Source organism: Cyprinus carpio, chromosome B13, assembly GCF_018340385.1.
Source record: "Cyprinus carpio isolate SPL01 chromosome B13, ASM1834038v1, whole genome shotgun sequence".
In the NCBI taxonomy this organism is placed as follows: Eukaryota; Metazoa; Chordata; class Actinopteri; order Cypriniformes; family Cyprinidae; genus Cyprinus; species Cyprinus carpio.
The window spans coordinates 4,172,263-4,195,054 of record NC_056609.1 but is presented as its reverse complement, the minus strand read 5'-3'; the positions used below and the strand labels follow the sequence as shown (position 1 = coordinate 4,195,054).

Genomic DNA, 22,792 nt, shown 5'->3' with positions numbered 1-22,792 from the left:
CATTCCGTCCTCCCAGTTACCTGCTCCAAACTCGTCATCAAGCCAGGCCTCGGGAGCAAAAGGCCTTCCTTTTGTCTCCCACTGAGTCATCGTGGTAAATGCCAGACTGCGTCCTCATCAGCCTGGAGCCACTGACTGCCAGACTCTGGCCTAAGGAAGGCCGCGCTCGGGGCTCTCTGGATAATGAATGCCCCAGATAATGAAAGAGCATATGGTGGCCCGGACCGTGCTGAGAAAAGCTGTTAAGACCAGAGCGATGGAGCGAGCGACTGCTGATGAGTGAGAGCGGGGAAGGTTCTCCAGAGGTTTCAGCTGGATCCGCTCTGAAGATGATTTCACTGGTTATGAGAGATGTTTACGTCTCCTGCATCTTTTCTCGGTTTAGGGCTGGGTTGTATATTTTGTTTGACAGTAGATAGAGAGATTTCACCTCTTTTATACGGTGGTAGATATATCTAAACGGCTATCAGGACACACATTTACACACAAATGTGATGCAAAGTTTGTGCACTGATGCCATACTTATAGGCTATATATGCTGTTCACAAATGCGGTACAAAATTTTGGGATCAGTAAGATTTTTAATGTATTTTAAATAGGTTTCTTATGCTCATAAGAAAAAAGAAAGTAATATTTTGAATTTTAAAAATAACGCAATGTATATACTTTAAAATATAATTGATTTCTTTGATGCAAAGCTGAATATTCATCTTTATTACTCCAGTCTTCAGTGTCACATGATCCTTCAGAACTCATTCTGATTGCTGATTTATTATCAATGTTGGAAAGAGTTGTGCTGCTTCAGATTGTTTTGGAAGCTGTGATACACTTATGTTCGAGTGATATCGTCGACTTGATTGCACAGATACTATTTAACTATTTAAACTGAACTGAGCTAGACGAAGACATCACTGAATCAATGATGAACCGACTTTAACAGTAAATTGAGTGTTTACTATTGTCCTTTTGCATTATAACACACTATCTTTCCTATTTAACACTGTAAAGCTGCTTTGACAATCTGTATTGTTAAAAGCACTATATTAAATAAAGGTGACGACTTGACTTGATACTTTTTTCAGGATTCTTTGATGAATAGAAAGTTAAAAAGAACAGCATTTTTTCAAAATAGAAATATTTTTAACAATATATACTACTGTTCTAAAGTTTGGGGTTTGTCATTTTTTATTTTCTTTTTGGAAACAAATTAATGCTTTTAAATTGATAAAAAGTGAACATTATGAACTTGTAGTTTACTTAAAATAGGATTAAACATTTTTAATTTACTGGATTACATACAAATAAGCCTTAAGATTTGTTGATTGAAATGGAATGCATATCCTTATATACACCATTACTGTGACACAATGACTCATACAGTGGTATTAGATTTTGTCATCACCATTTTTTGTATCTCATCTCTCTGCCAGACCAGAATAAAGTTCCTCACATAATTTACGTTTCAGTGTTGTGTTTCCCGTCGTGCTCAAATATATTACCTCTGAGATCAGTTGGATGGTTAATTAAGGAATAGCAAGACGAATGTTTAATGAGGGGCAACAGAAACACACAGGGGTGTGAGTACAATGGAAATTCCAGAGTTGGTTTCAAAATAATGAATGACTAATTATTGAAATAGGCTCATTGTTTGTATTGATATAATTGGCACTAATTCGTAATTCTGTGACGGGTGATGACAGATGCTCTGTTTCTTGTTGATGTTTCAGAACGCAGAAGCCAGCTTTGACTTCAGCAGCAACGACCCGTACCCGTACCCACGCTACACAGACGACTGGTTCAACAGGTGAGGAGCTCTGCTCTGGAAGCTGGCCAGTGTGACTGTATTCGGATGTGCCGCGTGTGTTTGACTGCATATCAGTGCCACGACTTTGTGATCTTCATCTGAAAGTAGCAATAAACATGTAGTCATGTAAAAAAATATGCAGTGGGCACAATGCAAAGCTTATGCAATGGTTTGTATATTTACGATCTTGCAGCTTTGAATGTGACTCATCCAGTTGTAATTTAGAATCAAAACTTTTTTTTTTTAATCTCTTTTTAAACTTGTGTCACATATTGTGAAGCTTTTTTTATGCTTTCAACCTCCAAATAAAAAAATCTCTCTCTCTCTCTCTCTCTCTCTCTCTCTCCCTCTCAAACTAACTTAGAGAGTGTGACAGAGGGCGTCTTTTGTTGCTATAACAACAGCTGCAACAGTAGCTTAGTGTGTGCTGCAGAAATGTCGAGAAAGAGTAAAAAGTTGGCTCTTGCATTGGCTTTTGAAGTTAACGGGGAGGAGAACATTAAATTCAATTCAATTCAATTCAATTCAAGTTTATTTGTATAGCGATCTTTACGATACAAATCATTGCAAAGCAACTTTACAGTAAATTAAGTTTCTACAATATTTAGGAGTAGCTTATCAGTGATGACTGTCAGTTTATGTGCATACAGCAGAAATGTTCAGAAAAATCAATAAAAGACGAAAACAAACAGACGATTAACACTATTAACAGCAATTATGCAATCAAACTTATAGCAAAATGTGGTAGTTCTGTATGTTGTCTCTGGGTTAGCATCATCTGAGGTCCTCTGAGGGGTTGGCATCATCTCTTCTCAGGTGTTCTGGATCCAGACTGGAGCTTGTGTAAATCCTACAAAACAGAGAAACAAATAGAGACATAATTAGCGTAGCTGCTGTTCCAGCCAAGTAAAATTTATTAGTTTAGCTAAAGAATAATAATGTGCATTTGATCAGATATAACTTAAGTCCAAAATTATGAGATGCTTGGCCAAAGAGGTGTGTTTTTAATCTATATTAAACAGAGAAAGTGTGTCTGAACCCCGAACATTATCAGGAAGGCTATTCCAGAGTTTGGGAGCCAAATGCGAAAAAGCTCTACCTCCTTTAGTGGACTTTGCTATCCTAGGTACTATCAAAAGTCCAGCGTTTTGTGACCTTAGGGATCGTGATGGATGGTAGCGTGGTAGAAGACTAGTTAGGTACGCAGGAGCTAAGCCATTAAGGGCCTTATAAGTAAGTAATAATATTTGTAACTGATACGGAACTTAATAGGTAGCCAGTGCAGAGACTGTAGTATTGGGGTAATATGATCATATTTTCTTGACCTGGTAAGGACTCTAGCCGCTGCATTTTGGACTACCTGTAGCTAATTCATTGAGGATACAGGACAACCACCTAGCAATGCATTACAATAGTCCAATATAGAGGTCATGAATGCATGAACTAGCTTTTCTGCATCAGAAACAGGTAAAGTGTTTCGTAGCTTGGCAATGTTTCTAGGATGGAAGAATGCCGTTTTTGTAACATGGGAAATAGGATTTTCAAGAAGTTGCTGTCTAATATAACACCCAGATTTTTAACTGTAGATGAAGTAACAGTACATCCCATCTAGTTGCAAATTTTAATATACGAGATTCTGTGTAATGTTTTTTGGTCCAATAAGTAATATCTCTGTCTTATTTGAATTTAATAGGAGAAAATTATTGGTCATCCAATCTTTTACATTTTTAACACACTCTGTTAGCTTAAATAATTTAGAAGATTCATCTGGTCTTGTTAATATATAGAGTATCATCAGCATAACTGTGGAAACGAATCCCGTATTTTCTAATGATATTACCAAGGGGCAACATGTATATTGAAAATAGCAGAGGACCTAGGACAGATCCTTGTGGCACTCCCATATTTTACTGGTGATAAATGAGATGACTCCCCATTTAAATAAACAAAGTGGTAGCGATCTGACAGGTAGGATCTAAACCATCTTAAAGCCTGCCCTTGGATAGTGTATAGTTTTGTAATCTATCTATGAGTATGTCGTGATCTATGGTGTCGAACGCAGCACTAAGATCATGTAAAACTAGCAATGAGATGCAGCCTTGGTCTGATGCAAGAAGCAAGTCATTTTTAAAATTTTAACAAGTGCAGTTTCTGTGCTATGATGGGGCCTGAAACCCGACTGAAATTCTTCAGAGCAGCTGAATTTTAAGCATAATTACTCAATTACTCTTCAGTGTCACATGATCCTTCAGAAATAATTCTAATTTTTGCTGCTCAAGAAACATTTCTGATTATTATCACTGTTGAAAACAGTATTCACAGATAAGCAGAAAGTTCAAAAGATTCAAAGCATTTATTTGAAATAGAAATGCTTGGTAAGATTTTAGATGTCTTTAGTTACTTTTGATTAATATAATTTTGCTACTTTTATTACTATATATTTTAAAGTTAAAAAAAGAGCGAATCTTACTGACCCCAAACTTTTGAACACTATTGTACACTACATGTCTTATAAGATGTAAGATTACTGAAGGATTTAGCCGGCAGTGGGCTGGCAGAGCATTGACCTGCAACTGTGTTTCTCAGCAGTGGTTGGATGAAGGACTCCTTGCCTCTCTGTATTGATTTTCCTTACACGTAGCCCCATTAAGTCATCTCTGACTGGCTCTCAGCCCAGCTGCATTAACACTGCACGCCAAGCTTTTCCTTCTGCACTCCTATCAGAGCAGCCTGACCAAAACCCTTCACCCAGAGCTGAAGATTAAGAGCAAAACTGTGCCATCATTTCATGTCGCGTTTCTAAACCAGAGCCACTGCTAACTCTGATGAAGCACTCAGAAATCAATAATTCTCAATAAATGTTTATTAATGCTCAGTGTGATGCAAATAGTTTTAACAGTTAAATCAATGCTTTCCTCCACTCTCTCTGAATAAATCATTTGATGGTCCGCTCTGCTGCGCATGCTGAAAGTGAACAAATCAGAGTTGTTTATGTGAGTGTGGGAGTGTGGACAAGAAAGAAACAAAAATCGCACCATAAAATATGGCCCAGTTGAACATACTCTGACCCTCGCTGCTCAAGAATGTGATAGATTCTCTTTAAATGTCTGAGCCAAGCTGGATGTGTTATTATTTAGGTAGCATAAACATGTTGAAAGTTTAAAGAAATAGTTCACCCCAAAATGAAATTCAGCTGAAAATGTGCTCATCCTCAGGTCATCCGAGATGTAGATGAGTTGGTTTCTTCATCAGATATGGAGAAATGTATCATTGTATCAGTGTCTCAGCAACGGATGCTCTGCAGTGAATGGGTGCCGTCAGAATGAGAGTCCAGACAGCTGATAAAAACATCACAATAATCCACAAGTAATCCACACCACTCCAGTCCATGAGTTAATGTCTTGAGAAAACAAAAGCTTTGTGTTTGTAAGAAACAAATGCACCATCAAGATCAAAAAACTTTATTGTGATGTTTTTATCAGCTGTTTGGAGGCTCATTCTGACGGCACCCATTCACTGCAGAGGATCCATTGCTGAGCAAGTGATGGAATGACACCTTTCTCCAAATCTGATGAAGAAACAAAAACTCATCCTAATCTTGGATGGCATTAATTATAGTCCCATCCCAAATCCATGCCATTGCTTGAGCCAGTGTTTCTGATACTCAACAATAATACTTATGTAGTGATGCAGAGCCAAAACGGTTATACTTTTCACAGGAATCAACCTATTATGGATGGTTTGTAGCCGATTTAAATTCACAAAACCTGAGCACAACCTCAAAAAATACCATAAAAAATGTTCGTGTTTCATTTGCAAAGCCTTCCTCAAAATAGCATACAAAATGTTAGTTGTTTCATTTGCAAAGCCTTCCTTATATGGTATCAGCACATATATGGGTTCATTTGAAAGCTTAGAGTGTCTTCTTTACAAAGAATACCATTAATTTGGGTTTTATGATTCATAAAGTAGTGAAATTAAGCTTAGAAATATATTTGTCCCCACACACAAATTTCCGCCTAACAATAGCGAATAATTTTTGCGAAGAATGTGTATTTATATATATTTTTCACAAAAACAGTCAAGTAATATATCACAAGAAAGCTCTCATTCTCAGAAATTCGACGATGTAAATCATTTTATTGTGTGACAATCACAGATCGAATGATCTTCAATAAAAAGCGCGATGTGAAATTTCTCACCTCAGAGCAAATTTTTATTTATACTCGTATCACCGCTTCAGTCAGCCGCAAACAGCCCACAATATCTATATACTCTATATTATCTTTTAGATTAGAATCTCTTCTTTCAAACAACACCATTTTTACGTTTCTGCGTGCTTCCATCGGTGAGATATAAAGCGTTTTGTCCAGACGCGCATCAAGCAAAAAAGGCGCACGTTCGTCGAAAGACGCGCTTCCTATATCAAAAGCGCTCTCGGGTTGAAGGGAACTATGTTCTATAAATCTGAGCTCGGTTGTGAAGCGCTATTAGTCAGATCAGATGTCAGTCAGCAGTGGGCTGTGGAATTTGACACCTCTGCGTCATCAGCGGGGAAGGGTGGGGGCAGTGAGTGACCCCTTCCATGTCCGCCGGGGATGACTGCGGTGGACCCTGGGATATGTAGTTTTCGGCTTCTTATATACAACGCTCGCACGCGGAAAAGCTTTAGCATATGCTTCTAGGAAAATACCAATTTATAATAATCATATTACAAGTTATGGATGATCACCGGCGCCGTGGAGAGGAATGGACGCGCGTCTGGTGAGGCTATAAGCGTGTTAGGTACTTTTTTTATCTTTGAATCTTTATTTTGAAACGTGAAAGCACAGTTGACAATCTGATAAACTGTTTATTGACAGAAAAGTACAGTAGGCTACATGATGCATTTCAGTAAATATACAGTAAATACACATGGATTATTACAGTGCCTGTGGTGGACTGTTTTGTGGTGAACATATATTTGTTTCTTTGACGCTCTGAAGGCCATATAGCAGCTCCGGTTAGCGGATAGCCCGCAGCTCGCGACCAAACAGACAAAGAGGATGCTGAAGATGCTGAAGTGATACAGGATTGCTGAGGTCAGATGCTCTGAATCAGTATACCAATACAGAATGCACATGAATGAAATGATATAAAGCTGGAGAATGTGGATTCTATTTTAGATTGTGATAGACCAGATATATTTTATAAAGTAATGCAGTTTGCTAGAGCACACACAGGGCCTGAGTTATCTACTTTCAAAGAAAGTGTTTAGAACACACAAAAAAAGCGCCTTGTATTGAGGTGGTTCATCATGTGAAAAACAAAACACAAATAATAATATTTGTCACAAACAGCAGCTTTTTATTTCACTTCAAAGGGTTTTCTGTAAAAGGATATAAAGATATTGCATCTATTCTACTATATGTGGGTATTTGGAGTCTTCAAATGTGGGTAGGCGGAAAATGTATACAAAAAGGGTATTATCCCTCCCTTTAGATGGAATAGAATAACTTTTGCATAGATTATGATAGAAAAACAAATTTCCTTTTTCCTCTATTAGCTGACATGTGCTGGAAACAAATACAATTGTTTGCAGGATGCTGGACCTCTCAGAACCTGAGCTATACAATTTCAAACTTCAGTTTATAAAAAAAAAATCAAAAAGCGCCTTTTTTTCCCATTTATTATAACACAGACAACATATTAAACCATGTTTATCAATTTCAACACTGTTTTATGTAATTTCAAAGGATTTCCTGTAAAATGATACCCAACTTTTGTATGTACACCTCTGCATGTGGGTATGGGAAGCTTTTGAATTTGGGTAGGAAAAATGCCAGGCGGAACACTGCTCCTATAAAGGCAAATATACCTTTTAAATTCACAAAACCTGAGCACAATCTCCACTGCTCCTATAAAGGCATGTATTGTGCTATATTCACCACAGTAGCCTGATTAAACCTAATTAAAAAGCAATATTCACTCGAGAGAGCCAGAATTCCCAGCTATGAACCTGTCCAAAACTGAAATATATACCCCAAAGCACAGGGTAGATGTTTTCTTGGCTTGGCTGCAGAGCTGTTTATTGTGGAGGTTTGTGCAGCAGGCAGATATTTCTCCTGCGTTTGTACAGTATGCATGGTGGACAGAAGGTGCCCTACGGGAGGAAGGTCAGCGAAGATTGGCAAGCCTTCTGTCAGCGTGCCACATTGCTCAAACAGCACGCCATCACACCTTTAGAGACGCTCATTGTGCCAGAGACACACGGACAGACATGCTAAGAGTTGCTGTGCTTTTATGGAAATTCTTACAGTATTAGTTAAATGACAGTACATGTTTTGTTTTGTGATGGTATTTGTGCCTTTCTGGTTCTTACGTGTGCTATTGTAAAACTTCAGATCCAAAACCAAAAAACTGAGATTGAAGTCAGGTGATCAGCCTTTTTATACAAGGCTTTCTTAGTACTGGTTGATTGTGGAAATAGCAGCACACATCCCTAGTTACCACAAAAATGACGTAACCTGCATTGATATCCGAGGACAAATCTGAATACAGTATTTGTGGAAAGATACTACAGATAAACCTTGGCATAATTGATATTTTGAACGCTGCGCATCAAGGACGGACAGAATCTAATAGAAGGAAGACAAGTGGCTCTTGTGTTTTTCCAGGGTTGGTTGTGGGTGTGAAGCATGTTGGGGTGTGTGCTGAGAGCAGCAGTAATATCATCTGAGCTGCAGACTCACAGCATAATCAGACGCTTATATATAAATAGAAACGCTGTCTGTCTGAGTGCAGGGGAGGAGGATACGTTGATGTGGCTCTTCCTGAGGAGTCTCTTCTTTAGCAGCTCGTCTTGTGCGTTTGAGGGTTGTTATTTAAGTAGGGCGAGGGTCAGAATCAGTAACTTCATTTACAGTACATGCACACGAATTCAGATTAATATCGGAATCTAGTCAAGTGTTGTAAACGTATTGACTCTATGACTATTCCCCAGTTAAGCCAATATTCAAGTTTCATTTATAAATCTAAAAGGTAAACATCTTTTTGTCATTGTAATGGAATATTCAATTATATGTCCTTTTTTGGATGCTTAATGATACAAACAATTTTTGACGGATAGATTCTGAATATGCACATTTAAGGAAATATATTTTGCAATGGAGCAAGCAAAATTGTCGCAATAATGGCCTTAATTAACTTCAATATAAATTTTGTTTTGACGAGGACCAAATTTAAAATGTGTTTTTTTGCTGAAATTCTTGCCCTCCATTGTAGTTTTCAGTTCTCATACATAGATTCCCAGATAGAAAGAGAGCAGGTGAAAACCATTGAATCAATGTTAAAAATAGTTGGTTTGTCAATGTTAATGGCATTGAATTAATATCACTTTTGCAACCGCAATTAATGTTGAAAACATTTTGAAATTTCAACAAACCACCATTATTGTGATCGGTGTTTGCTTTAGTTGGGCTCTTGACTCTTGCTTTTCATTAAATTATTTCTCTTTCAGTGTTTACAATAGTGTTTCAATGTAAACACTTAAGCATTAATGAAGAAATAGATGCTCTAAAGTAGTGATGTCAAATGATTAATCACAATTAATCACATCAAAAATAAGTTTTTGTTTACATAATATACAGTATGTTCACTCACCGGCCTCTTTATTAGGTACACCTATTAAATTGCTTGGTAACACAAACTGCTAATCAGCCAATCACATGGCAGCAACTCAATGCATTTAGGCATCTAGATGTGGTGAAGATGACTTGCTGAAGTTTAAACCGAGCATCAGAATGGGGAAGAAAGGGGCTTTAAGTGACTTTGAATGTGGAATGGTTGTTGGTGCCAGACGGGCTGGTCTGAGTATTTCAAAAACTGCTGATCTTACTGGGATTTTCACGCGCAACTATCTCTAGGGTTTACAGAAAATGGTCCGAAAAAGAGAATATTCAAATATTCAGTGAGCGGCAGCTGTGTGGATAAAAATGCCTTGTTGATGTCAGAGGTCAAAGAAGAATGGGCAGACTGGTTAGAGATGATAGAAAGGCAACAGTAACTCAAATAACCACTCATTGCAACCAACGTATGCAGAATACCATCTCTGAACACACAACACATTGAACCCTGAAGTAAGATAGGCTACAGCAGCAGAAGACCAGACCGGGTGCCGCTCCTGTCAGCTAAGAACAGGAAATGGAGGCTACAATTCGCGCAGGCTCACCAAAATTGGACAATAGAAGATTGGAAAAACGTTGCCTGGTCTGATGAGTCATGATTTCTGCTGCGACATTCATATGGTAGGGTCAGAATAGCATGGATCCATCCTGCCTTGTCTCAACGGTTCAGGCTGGTGGTGGTGGTGTAATGGTGTGGGGGATATTTTCTTGGCACACTTTGGGCCCCTTAGTACCAATTGAGCATTGTTTAAATGCCACAGCCTACCTGAGTATCGTTGCTGACCATGTCCATCCCCTTAAGGACTACAGTGTACCCATCTTCTGATGGCTACTTCCAGCAGGATACTGGATACAGGAAGACTGGTACAAAACCAGTCATTACAAATCCAAATCAAACAAATCACCTCCACAATCACAAGAAACAAAACAAATAAAACATCTTACCCATGACAACAAAAACAATAATTGCATCATGGATGTGCAGCCGACAAATCTGCAGCAACTGCATGATGCTATCATGTCAATATGGACCAAAATCTCTGAGAAATGTTTCCAACACCTTGTTGAATCTATGCCACAAAGAATTAAGGCAGTTCTGGGGTCCAACCCGGTACTAACAAGGTGTACCTAATAAAGTGGCCAGTGAGTGTATGTGTACTGTGTATATTTATTATGCATATATAAATACACACACATGCATGTGTATACAGTCTCTTGTGAAAGTATTCATACCCCTTCATTTATTTCACGTTTTATGTTGCAGCCTTATGTTAAACTACTTTAAATTACTTTTTTTCCCACATAAATCTACACTACATACACCATAATGACAAAGCAAAACAGAACTGTCACAACTTTGTAAATGTATTAAAAATAAAAAACTGAAATAAGTACCCACCCTCTTGATGGAAGTGTGCACGATCAGGAGTGAAGTCTGTAGAGACAGATGTTTCAGCGCAACTGAATTAAGCAGGGGGTTCTCCGTAATCCTAAAAGGACTATGGAGAGATCTCAAGAGGGGAAGAGGTGCAATCTGGGATGAATTATTCTCCTCGCACCTCTCAGGAACCTAACGATCAGGTGATGCTTCCCCAGGGATGAAACCACTGCACTGCACCACTGCATCGTGGTGAGACGCAATGGCAGCGGCATTCACCTTCAAAGTGGAGTGGGACAGCCTCCGCTCCAGATTTTGCTGCAGGAAGAAAAGCACCATACCAACCGAGCATCTCTAAGGGTCCTCTCAGCAAGAGGAACACCACTCAGTGAATAGACCCCACTTCAAAGCATAGGCCTGCCTCATAAAGGGGGCTCTAGCTTGAGTGATAGCATCTATCACGGCCTAAGAAAGGCCAGAGAGGTCTATCGTGTCTGGTCCAGAAGCCAGACATGCAGGTTTCATAGAACGGGTCACGGGTGCCAGATCGTGCCCATCCCCAGAGAAAGAAGGTCATTCTATCGGGGAATTCTCCAGGATGGGGCTTTCATGAAGAGCATGAGGTCGGCAAACCAGGTACAGGTGGGCCAAAATGGTACAACCAACAGGACCTGCTCCTCGTTCCACCCTGATCTTGCCCATTGCAAACGGTGCCCTAGCCCATCTTGGAGGCATCTGTAGTGACAACAACATGCCTCGACACTTGTTCTTGGGGCTGGTTTCTCCCAAGGTTTTTTCTCCATTTTGTCACCGATGGAGTTTTGGTTCCTTGCCGCCGTCGCCTCTGGCTTGCTTAGTTGGGGACACTTCATTTACAGCGATATCGTTGACTTGATTGCAAATTATTGCACACATACTATTTAAACTGAACTGAGCTGCATGATGACATCACTGAATTCAATGATGAACTGCCTTTAACTGTAATTTTGCATTATTGACACACCGTTTTCCTAATTAATGTTGTTCAGTTGCTTTGACGCAATCTTTTTTGTTTAAAGCGCTATATAAATAAAGGTGACTTGACTTGACTTGACACACTTGTGAGCAGTTATTTAAATAACCTCACAATGCTTAAAGTCACCATCACTTGATCCCAATGGATCTTAGTGTTTATTGCCTCAACAAATGTAATTAAACACATTGTTACAAGTTACAATGAAAACTTTACATTACCAAGCCCAACTAAAGCAAACACTGATCACAATGGTGGATTGTTGAAATTAAAAAATAAAAAATTCAACATTAATTGTGGGTGCAAAAATGATTTTGATTCAGTGCAATTAACATTGACAAACCAACCATTTTTAACATTGATTCAATGGTTGCTTGCTATCAGGTTTCAGACTTGACACATCACTATCGAGTAAAAGATGTGTGAGAAGCAGCTACAACTCTCATCACCAACTTCAGACCTTCGAATTCTGAATATATGTGCAGAAGCCAAGAAAAGCTATGGTGACTGGAAAGCTTTTTAGCAGACACCTTATATTTTGCTTGTCATCAAGCAAACAATGAACATTCTGCAATTTTATGCATATAATAATAATAATGCCTTAGGAAGATGCACTCATCCAAGGCAGCTTACATCACATTCATGGCACACGTTTGAACCTGTGATCCTGGCATTGCTAGTGCTGTGATCTACTGTTTGAGCTAGTGATGGAGCTTTCAGAAATGCTTCGAAACCTTTGTGAATCATTTGTGTGGAACCAATGGCCACACAAGTGTGTTGTAGTGTGTATCAAATTAACAAAGTCACGTGATTTTAGTAAACAAGGCTTTGTTATGTCACAACTGTTTTGAAGTGTTCTGAAATTGCAGTGGCTTTCCACAAGTGGGCAAGGTTTTTTTTTTTTCTTTTTTACCTGATCTTGGATCAAGTTTATACATTCATAGACATTTTTAATAACACGTGTGTAATAAAAAGGAAGAATTGTACAAAATAGTCTATTACTAACCTGTTAAACCAAGCCCTCCATTAAGAAAAACAATCACTGCGAGTTAACAAAAGAGCAATTCATATTTAATGGTATTTAAGTATTTGTTGATTGCATTTATTAGATTTTCCTTTCAGTAAAATATTTGCAAGTGGTTTATATAAAAGCTGTTTTTACACATTTTTTATCAGCAGACGTGTAGCATTTTAGCATAGTGAAATGCTATTTTCAATATTTTGCAAAGCAGTTGGTTTAATGAATTCAAATTTTAGAATAGGTTTGTTTCTCTCATCATTAGTTGGAGCTACAGGAAGATATCAGGCATCGGGCTTGTAAGTGATTTTTTCACATAAATGCTAATTTCACCAACTACATTTATCTCATAAAAAATATTTTCTATTTTCCCATGGTTTGACTGGTTTTGCACTAGTGACCACTTTTATCTGAAACACCGGTGCTTTTGACCTATTGAAACGTTAAGGTTTGTTTTACTTTTCTAAGTTTGTGCTTAATATAACAGAAAACATTAGCTTTCCTCCTATGTTGGTGTTCCTAATTAATGTCACAGCAATGTGTCTTGAATAAGTTTTGCATTAAGTCAGATGCTTCTCTTTCATTTTGGAACCATTGCTTTAGTAGCCATTATGTCTTTTCATATGTCTAGGCCTATGTTTAATTTCCTTAATTATAACTCTTCTAGCTCTATTTTTAAACGTTTATATATATTAATAATAATATATTAATTATGCCATGTATGTCTAAAATCAGAGATTAAAAATGGTTGTTTTTCCTTTACATTTTGCAAGTTACCGGTTAAAATGAAATAAAACATTACTTAATAAATTCAAGGCACTGTAAATTCCTCATCCATTTGACACAAAACTATTATTTTATATAATTAAAGGTGCTGTGTGTATGATTGACACCGAGTGGTTGAACTAGGTATTGCAGTCCAAATTCAAAATATTGGAGAGGGTTTTTTTCACCAGGCACCTCCTCCTCAGACTTGAAGCACACGCAGGTTGCCAGATTGACGACACAAACAGGAACGAGCGCACTTGAAGATGAATAAAATTAAATATGCTGTGTTTTCCGCCAGCTGGCAACCCGGGGTGCCGAAATACAATTGGGTAAACTGGCAGTGGGCGGATTTCACAAACCAAAACAGAGACCGACATTCCGGCCCAGAACTGATGAACGAAAAATTATGTTTTGCAGTGAACGCATCTCCACTTCATAGCCGCATACAATTGCTGGCGTCAGTCGCAAATATTAAACATGTTAAAACAATCTTTGTGAAAACTATAATTTTTAGACACCACAAACGATGTGACTTTTTCTGAACAGACCCTGTCTGACAGGGCACGATCCGTCATCAAGACCAAATTCCTTTCATAATCGGCCTGACAGTCTTGAAGTCTGTTCTCTGCTTTAGGGATGTTTATATTTAGCTTGTTCTATATTTCTATATACACTAATTGTGAAATGTGAAATCATTGTGAAATATGTGATGTCTGACTGGTGTTTTTCAGTCATGGCACCAGGTGTGCTGGAGAGGTGTCTGCGGTTTCAAACAACAACATCTGTGGAGTGGGCGTGGCCTACAACTCCAAGGTAGCAGGTACGTCTCTGATAGGCTCTGACAGTGATTACATCATAATAGCATTAACATCTCATATGAGATGTCAGCAAATCGTCTTGAAAGTAGATGCGAGTAGGCGTCGCCTTTAAGGGAAGGAATCAGAAGAGAGCTGTCAAGTCAGACAAAAGGCACTTGCCACAGTAAACCAGCTGAGAAGTGTCCAGAGGATGAAACTGAAATACTGCTGCTTTTATTTAAAGATGAATTTAGAAGTAATCCAATGTCCTTTTTATTTCATTTGCAAAAAAATAATAATAATAATCTGATTCCTCCATTTTTAGATTTTAGAAAAAGTGTTCACATATTATTCACGTACAGTATATATATACTAATATTACGTTTTTTGTTTTCTGTACTGGCTATTGGATTGTTAGGCTTGCTCGTGTCATCATGACATCACAACAACTGCTTCTGAGACAAAGCTGCTTCTCAAACAAACCCAATAATACAAAGAACATGTATTCGGTTGCAGATGGTGCAGACAAATGTACAAATTCAGCATGCAATTCAATTCATGATTATTTGTAAACCGCTTTTTTAAATGGATAATGTTTAAATGCAGCTTTACAGAAAATGCATGCTTCGAATGTTACATTCAACAAGCAGAAACAATATTCACATTAAAGTGTTTGGATGCTATCAAGACAGTGTTGTATTTAAAATATTGCATGCTTTATCAGGTTTGTTCTGTGCAGTCAGTAATGATGAATGACTTGTCTCCGTTTGAGACATCGCTTTGTTTCTTAGCCTAATGGAATATCAGCTCAATTGATCATTTCTACCCTTCCCCTCTTCCACAACATCCAGCAGCCAGCACCAACAGCAGCATCAATAAAAACATCATTTACGCTGTGCAGCACACTGATTTTTTTCATTTCAAAAGGCCACAAAAGAAAAGGCGAGTAACTAATAGCCAGTGAATGACACACGCATGACTCTAGCTTCAGCTTCAGTATGAGGCCTCTCAGTCAGTCTGACAGCCGCTGATGTCTCATGGCACACAGCACTGATGTTCCTGGGGTGCAAATCTCGTTTGTGCTTGATGAAGCACCTAAGCCATTATCTTCAGTGAATCTCAAGCCCTCTCACCCTTGTACTCATCACCGCAAAGCATCAATAGAGTAAAGTTTTCCTGCTGTTCCCATGTTCTCAATCCTGCCATTTCACAGGCATTCGTATGCTGGACCAGCCCTTCATGACGGACATCATCGAGGCCTCGTCCATCAGCCACATGCCACAGGTTATTGACATCTACAGTGCCAGCTGGGGTCCCACCGACGACGGCAAGACGGTGGACGGCCCGCGTGAGCTCACCCTGCAGGCCATGGCTGACGGAGTCAACAAGGTACCTCATGCTTAAAACCCACAGAGGTTTCTTACAGGATAAGCATAGCTAAATTGATTCCCTAGTGAATCACCTGAGAGAAGAAAAAAGAGGATATACAGAGGTACAGAATTGTAACATCTGGTCCAGTCAGGAAAAAACCCATAGTTTAAAGTCTTCCTGGTCTCTCTCTGCCACTTTAGATCAGCTTTAACAAATAATGCTGTACTTCAGAAAATATAAGTGTATTTAGAGATTCAAATTCAAAATAAAACCAGTTTCACATATACAACTATAATTTGTATTCCAGAAAGAAATCTCTCTATATATTCCCAATATCCCACAGACAAATCATAGTTTCGATGCATATAATATGACAATGTAATCATTGTTGGCTATCTTTTGAATTGTAAATATCAGTGTCGATGAGAATTTCTCACATTTTAATCTCCGTAAATAAAAAAAGTACTTGTCAAATATGTTAATTATAAATGCTGCCTTGATTTTGTCCTTCTCCACATTTCTAACATACCATTAGCTAATTAACAGATTTTTACAATAGCCTTTTTAGAGTCTTATACTAATAAAGTCTCTGTCATTTTTTATTCAGACCACAAGCTTTCAAAGGCATCTTTGTGTTGCATCCATGCAGCCTCATTACAAAATAGCTTAGACTCCTCAAGACTCTCCAGAAGTTCTCCCACATATGTCAACCTTGCAAAGTCTCCTCGCGTCACACTGAACGTGTCATTTAGATGCACATTCGCTGTCCGTGACTGCTGCCTTCACAAATTGCATCGTCTAATGGGTATAAATGGCGCCGAGCGCTTCTCTGCTGAGCAAGATTTATGAGGGCGCTCCACTTGTCAAGCCGAGGCATCGCACAAAGTAATCGCTGTGTGTTTTGAGCAGCCCTTTGCAATTGAAATCAGACTGGACAAGAAGACCGTCTGTCCCTCAGGCTTCCTCACTGCAGTTGGAGAGGACTGATGTTGAGCCTGGGAGTAATACTGAGCGCTGTTTAATCATTATGAGGGTCAGATGGCAAACACTTCTCGTATGCTTCATTTATTTATTTGCAGGATGCCACACAGAGTGCTAATGAAACGCCAGATACAGTTAAGCATTGTGGTTTGGCTGCTGGTGACAGCATGTTTGACATAATGTCAGTTACCACAGAAAATCATCTTGACTTGTCAATCAAAATGTGCAGTTACTGTACAGCAAGTAGAATGCAAACACATGGGACATTGCAGTAGACACATAAAGATATATCCAATCTTTCATCCCCAGTGTCATATCCTTGTAACACTGTATGGTTATGCATAAATACACACAATGATAAAAGAAAGAGGAGAAAACTCTATGTTGGTGGACCTACCTTTAGGACAGTCTTCACATTTCTGCTTCAGTATGTTTTTATCTCACATTATCACTTTAGGTTTAGTGTAGCTGGTACAAATGCGTTAAAGCTTTAACTTCTTAGCGGATCCGAACTGCTGCGATATGCAACGACCAATGTAATAAAACATTTAACATTCATCTGTTTCTGATAAACTCTATATGCTTTTAGCACCACACAAAATGCACAAGAAGCAACGTGGTATCAGTTTGCAGAAAGGATGCTACATGCATGTTTTCCCAGTGAGTCAGGATTGAAGAAATGAGGCTCTAATATTGCCTGAACATCTTAGCATAGCTTCGAGGTTGATGAAGTCTAAATTGTTTTCACCCTAGCAATGTATTAAACACGTGGTGTGTAATTGTGACTTTATTTTATTACACCGTTGAGACTTTATTTCTCATATTAGCAAACAAGTTTTATTAGCCCCTCAACATATCACATTTGCCAAACATAAGAGTGGGGTTATTAAATGCTGAATGAGTCATTTTGATATAAAATCTAAATTATGAGAAGTCATAAAGTTTCTGTACTGTCTTATTTGTTTACTCCAAAGAGTCTGATGCCCAGGGGTCTGGAAGCACCGTAATCGCTCCCCGATGTGTTAGCATGGTAAATCACCACGTACTGTTCAAATAACAATAATCAAGCACCCTTTTAAGATCACAATTACACTGTACAAATTTCCTCCTGTCAGGTGCCTGCCACTATAAAACACAAAGCCTAAAGAAAAGAGCACTGTTGCATTTAGCTAAAAGCATCACAATTATATGTCCAGACGAGAACCTTAAACACAATGGCTGTGACTGAATCATCGACACTCAGAGGGGAGCTTGCAGTCTTTAAAAGGTCTTGAAAGGCCTCTCTGATGTCTCTGTGGTTATGCGAGTGTAATTTGTATGATAAATGGAGTAAATCTGGAAGGCTCTTGAAGAGAAATATCAAAGAGCGTGGACTGCTCCTTACTGAGCTGTAGCAGGCGTGAGTGCCGCTCGTAATCGTGCCGTTTTTACGTGTCTGACAGGGTCGAGGTGGGAAAGGCAGCATCTATGTGTGGGCCTCCGGAGACGGTGGTAGCTATGACGACTGTAACTGCGACGGATACGCCTCCAGCATGTGGACCATCTCTATTAACTCAGCCATCAATGACGGACGCACCGCGCTCTACGATGAAAGCTGCTCCTCCACCCTCGCCTCCACCTTCAGCAACGGCCGTAAACGAAACCCTGAAGCAGGCGTGGTGAGTGTGTGTGTGTGTGTGTGTGTGTGTGTGTGTTTCCTACAGATTCTGTTTGTTTGTGGAGGGCCGGACTCAGTCCTTAAAAAAATAAAAAATAAATTACTTGCAAAACACAAACAAAGCCATTTTCCAGCCCAACTTATGTTTTAATAGTTACTATTTTTAAAAGCACAATGTTGCATATCTAATTTTTATTGTATCATTTATTACATCATTATTACAATGGTATTACCATTCATTATTATCACTTTTATCACTACTTGTATATATTGTTTATATATACACTGTTATATATAATATATAATATTGATATGTAATGTTACATGTATTGATAGAAATATATATATATATATATATATTATTCCACTTTAATTTCAGACATATTATGAAATGTATTTTATTTAATTGCAATGCCCTTTATACAACATTAGTACAACATCACCATTTATTCTTTTATTCTTATTATTTTATTAGACATTATTATCTTAATATTATTTCTTATATCCACTTTTGTATTTTATATCATCTTCTTATATTTTGCTCTTGATAATGATAAGGATGTTGTGGAAGTCAATCATCTGTGGGATATATCTTTCTGAGGTGAAATCAGGTCCAGGTGTGTAATACTGAGTCTGGAAATTTTTACAGCAATGTTCAGTTTGTTGTGCCAAAGTCATACAGTAGGTGCTTTAAAACACGCTTTTGAAACACAATCCATTTTTCCACAGTGTGATAACTCTGTATGACAGTGATAAAATGAAGGGGAGTTAATCGTTTCATCCATTTTGTGTCTGAACAATGACTCTCAGATGGAGTCGGAGGGATGCATTGAGCGAGGAACTTAATCAGAGTGTATCTCCAGACTCAAAGAAAGCGCCTGAGATGAAGACTGTGGTTAGTCTGTCAGAGATCGTCCTGTCAGAGGAAAGGCAGGAATTGCTTTGTCTCAGTCCTGATTCTCTCAGTGTGATCAGGGCTGCTTCGGTTTGGTGTCATGAGATGCCAGTTTATCACTTTGAGCACTGAACTTTTTTATTATTATTATTATTATTAAAAAGGGGAAGATTATGAGTGAGTAATAAACTAATATTTTGATCAGTTCACACAAAACTGTAGAAGACACAGTTAAAAGAAATGTAGAAATTAACTTTTTATGTTAATTCCATGGTGTCTATTTGGGACTTGAGAGAATTTATCAATAATTTTCATAATATCTATAATACAAAATATAGCAGACAGGTTCGGAACATGAAAGTGAATACATTTTGAAAGCATTTTCATTTTTGTATGAACGATGTCTTTAAAGACAGAAAATACAATAATATGTCAGCTGTTAATGTTTAGTGTTAGTGTTTTACTCAGGTGTGGATTTGGTGATTACACAGCATCTGGATTTCTTATTTATAGCTCTTTCTTCATTGTTAGCATTATACCTGCGACAGCTTTTGAAAAAAAAAAAAAAACATATGCAAGATTTATTAACCAATATTTTTCACAGTGATATTCATTCAAATATATTCACAGAAATTAGGCCTACATCAATTAAAACAAAGCACTAAATAATTAATTATTTGGCTTTCATCTCATTGATTTTAGTGAGGTTTGCTTTCATCAGTCAAAATTGGTCACAAGTACAAACGTCCATCTCTGGAGGGTAAATAACAATTTAAACAAATTCAACACAGAAGAGTTTCAGTGGTCCAACACAACAACAAAATGAGCAAAATATAGTCAAAACAAGATTGATTTATTAGAATTAAATATTATATATAAATATGATTAAATATAATTTTGAGATTGTACAGAAATTTCTATGTATTTAATACAATGATCTAATGTTTTTGGAAATACCCCATATGCTGTGTGTATGATAAAATGATAATGGACCATTTATATGTAAAATGAAATTATTATTAAATTTAATGAAACTTTCTTAGAGCAGCAACTAATATCTTTGAATTTCATACATTCTTACATTTTAAATCTTACATTCTGCGTCCTGTTTGCTTCCTCTTAAGTCAGTTCAAAACAGAATTAGAATTTCAAAGGCATTTTTCACCTGCTGTTTGCTGAAGTGTAATCAGGATATAATTGGCACTAATGTTTAATTAAGGCTTTCTCTTTGTCTGCATCTGTCTCCAGGCCACCACGGATCTGTATGGAAACTGCACACTGCGTCATTCGGGCACGTCTGCCGCTGCCCCTGAGGCCGCTGGCGTGTTTGCCCTGGCGTTGGAGGCCAAGTATGTACACTTTTGCGTTCCACTGTTTTGCTCTGATGCGTAGTGAGCCTCTATCAAAGATTTATGAAACAATAAGGCAGTGTTTCTGGCAGACGGCAGCCGAGATCGTAGATTACTGCAGACGAGGGTTGCTCGAAAACCTCCCTCATGTATGATTAACACCCTTTAACATGGAAACAGTGCTGATGCCAGAGTCGAAGCTGCGTTCCCGGTGATTAGAGAGTTGAATGATGATGTTACAATTAAACTCGCTGCTTCACGCTCCTTTACGTATAAGTCTTACTACTCAATTTTAAAAAAACTTACATTCCACCCAAAGTCGTTTAATTTTGCATCTTTATTCCATAATAAGCAGCTTCTGTTGTAATTCAGCCATCCATTCATTCTCCAAACTCCCTGAACAGATGGCCAGTCTATCACAGTCAGAAGTTCAGTAAATAAGTAGGCCTACCTGAACAGAAAAAAGTAGCTGGAGCAGCATGATAAATGTGCGAATCAGGGCTGAGATTCTGCTCTTGCAGCAGCAGCGTTACTCTGCTGGAGGAAAGGAGGGTATCACTGTTCGTTTCTGAGACCCTCGGGTGAGATGCTTCATATGCACATACTTTCAGCCGTTGATGAGGAAATAAAATTGGCGAGTATGTTGCTGATCACCTTGTGCAAAGGAAATCGAAAGTTGCTTTTGATTCAAGCCAACAATTACCCCATGTTTCTCTGAATGCCAGGAAACAAATCATATTTGGCTGCATCTGGCTCTTTAGACTCATTAGAAGAGTGTGAAGCTCAAGACCTGATATTTCATGTCAAGAGGATCCACACTGACTGAAATCAGCTACAAAGAGTTAAGTAGTGCTGTCAATCAAAAAAAAAAAAAAAACAATTGCAAAAACTTTTTCTGAAATTAATTGATTAATCCCACCTAAATTAAAGTATTTAAAAACATTTTTATATTGAATTAATTTCACATTAAATCCCCAAATTAATGTAGATGCAACACAAAGACAGTATGTTTTTAATATTTGTTTAATGCCATATTTTTTATGATCTCTGATACCATGATGTTTCTAGGAAATGTATCCTAATATTTAACCATTGACTATAGCCATTCAACATTACAGTATAATTGAGAGCTATCAATGATTAGACTTTAAAAAATAACAATCTGCACACAATCCCATTATAATAAATGTCGTATCTATCTGTGCCCTTCAGCAGGTAGGAAATATACAGAAATGGAATAAAGTTATCAAACACTAAATTCTAAATTAAATATAGATGAATCCCTAAGTTTGCAAAAATGATTGATTTCCTCTCTTTTCTTTTGTTGAAAAATGAACAGACATCACAGCAGCTGGTTATTAGATTATTTGGCTGCTATTACTTTAAGAGCTGGCGCTGCTGAATGTGACGCAGGTTTGACTCGCACCTGTCGCTGAGGCAAAATGTCTCTCATTTGATGTGCTCTTAAAGATGTTCTGCATCTTATTAAAGGCAATTCTTATTAAGAAAAAATAAAACAGCAGTAGTTAGCTCCGCCCCTGCGTTATGCATTAAATATTTAAATGTTGTTAAAATAGAACAGTGAATTTCCTGCATTAAAGCGCTAATTTTGACACAGCTAGCTATGACTATTTCTTTTAAAGGAGTCATATTTTATTGTTTGCTTCTTCTTATTACTTTATTATAAAATGTACCACATAAACGCACAACAACATTAGCACCTTGTTGTAAATAATCTTGCCATGTGGTTTCCTAACAAGCCTATGCAGGGATGCAGTTTTCTGAATCTGGGTGTAGTGCATTGATTGTCAAAATTCTCTGACTTTTATCGATTTTTATTGTTATTAAAATACAAGCATGACAGAAAAGGTAAGTCACAGAACCTAGAGCCTACACACTCTCCATTATATTATCAGTTTTATAAATTCATATAAGTTTGAACCTAAAATTTTGATGGAAAAGTCCCTGTACATGTTATGCATCACTACCAAATCAAAACTCCTAATGCAATACCACTTTCAACTCAAAGTGACCATAAGATCAAACAAAAGAAAACAGACTTTTTAACTAAAAAAAAAAAAAAAAAAAAAAAAAATAA

General features: G+C 37.8%; 1 protein-coding gene across 1 annotated transcript in view; it reads left to right on the top strand.

The window, feature by feature from the left end:
- LOC109100431 (neuroendocrine convertase 2-like) overlaps positions 1-22,792 on the top strand; it is a 55,735-nt gene that overhangs the window by 14,162 nt on the left and 18,781 nt on the right. Inside the window, exons 6-10 of the mRNA XM_042736297.1 lie at positions 1,728-1,804; positions 14,376-14,464; positions 15,655-15,830; positions 18,236-18,451; positions 20,594-20,694. Of these exons, the coding sequence (XP_042592231.1) occupies positions 1,728-1,804; positions 14,376-14,464; positions 15,655-15,830; positions 18,236-18,451; positions 20,594-20,694 (659 nt within the window). The remainder of the gene's footprint in view (positions 1-1,727; positions 1,805-14,375; positions 14,465-15,654; positions 15,831-18,235; positions 18,452-20,593; positions 20,695-22,792) is intronic.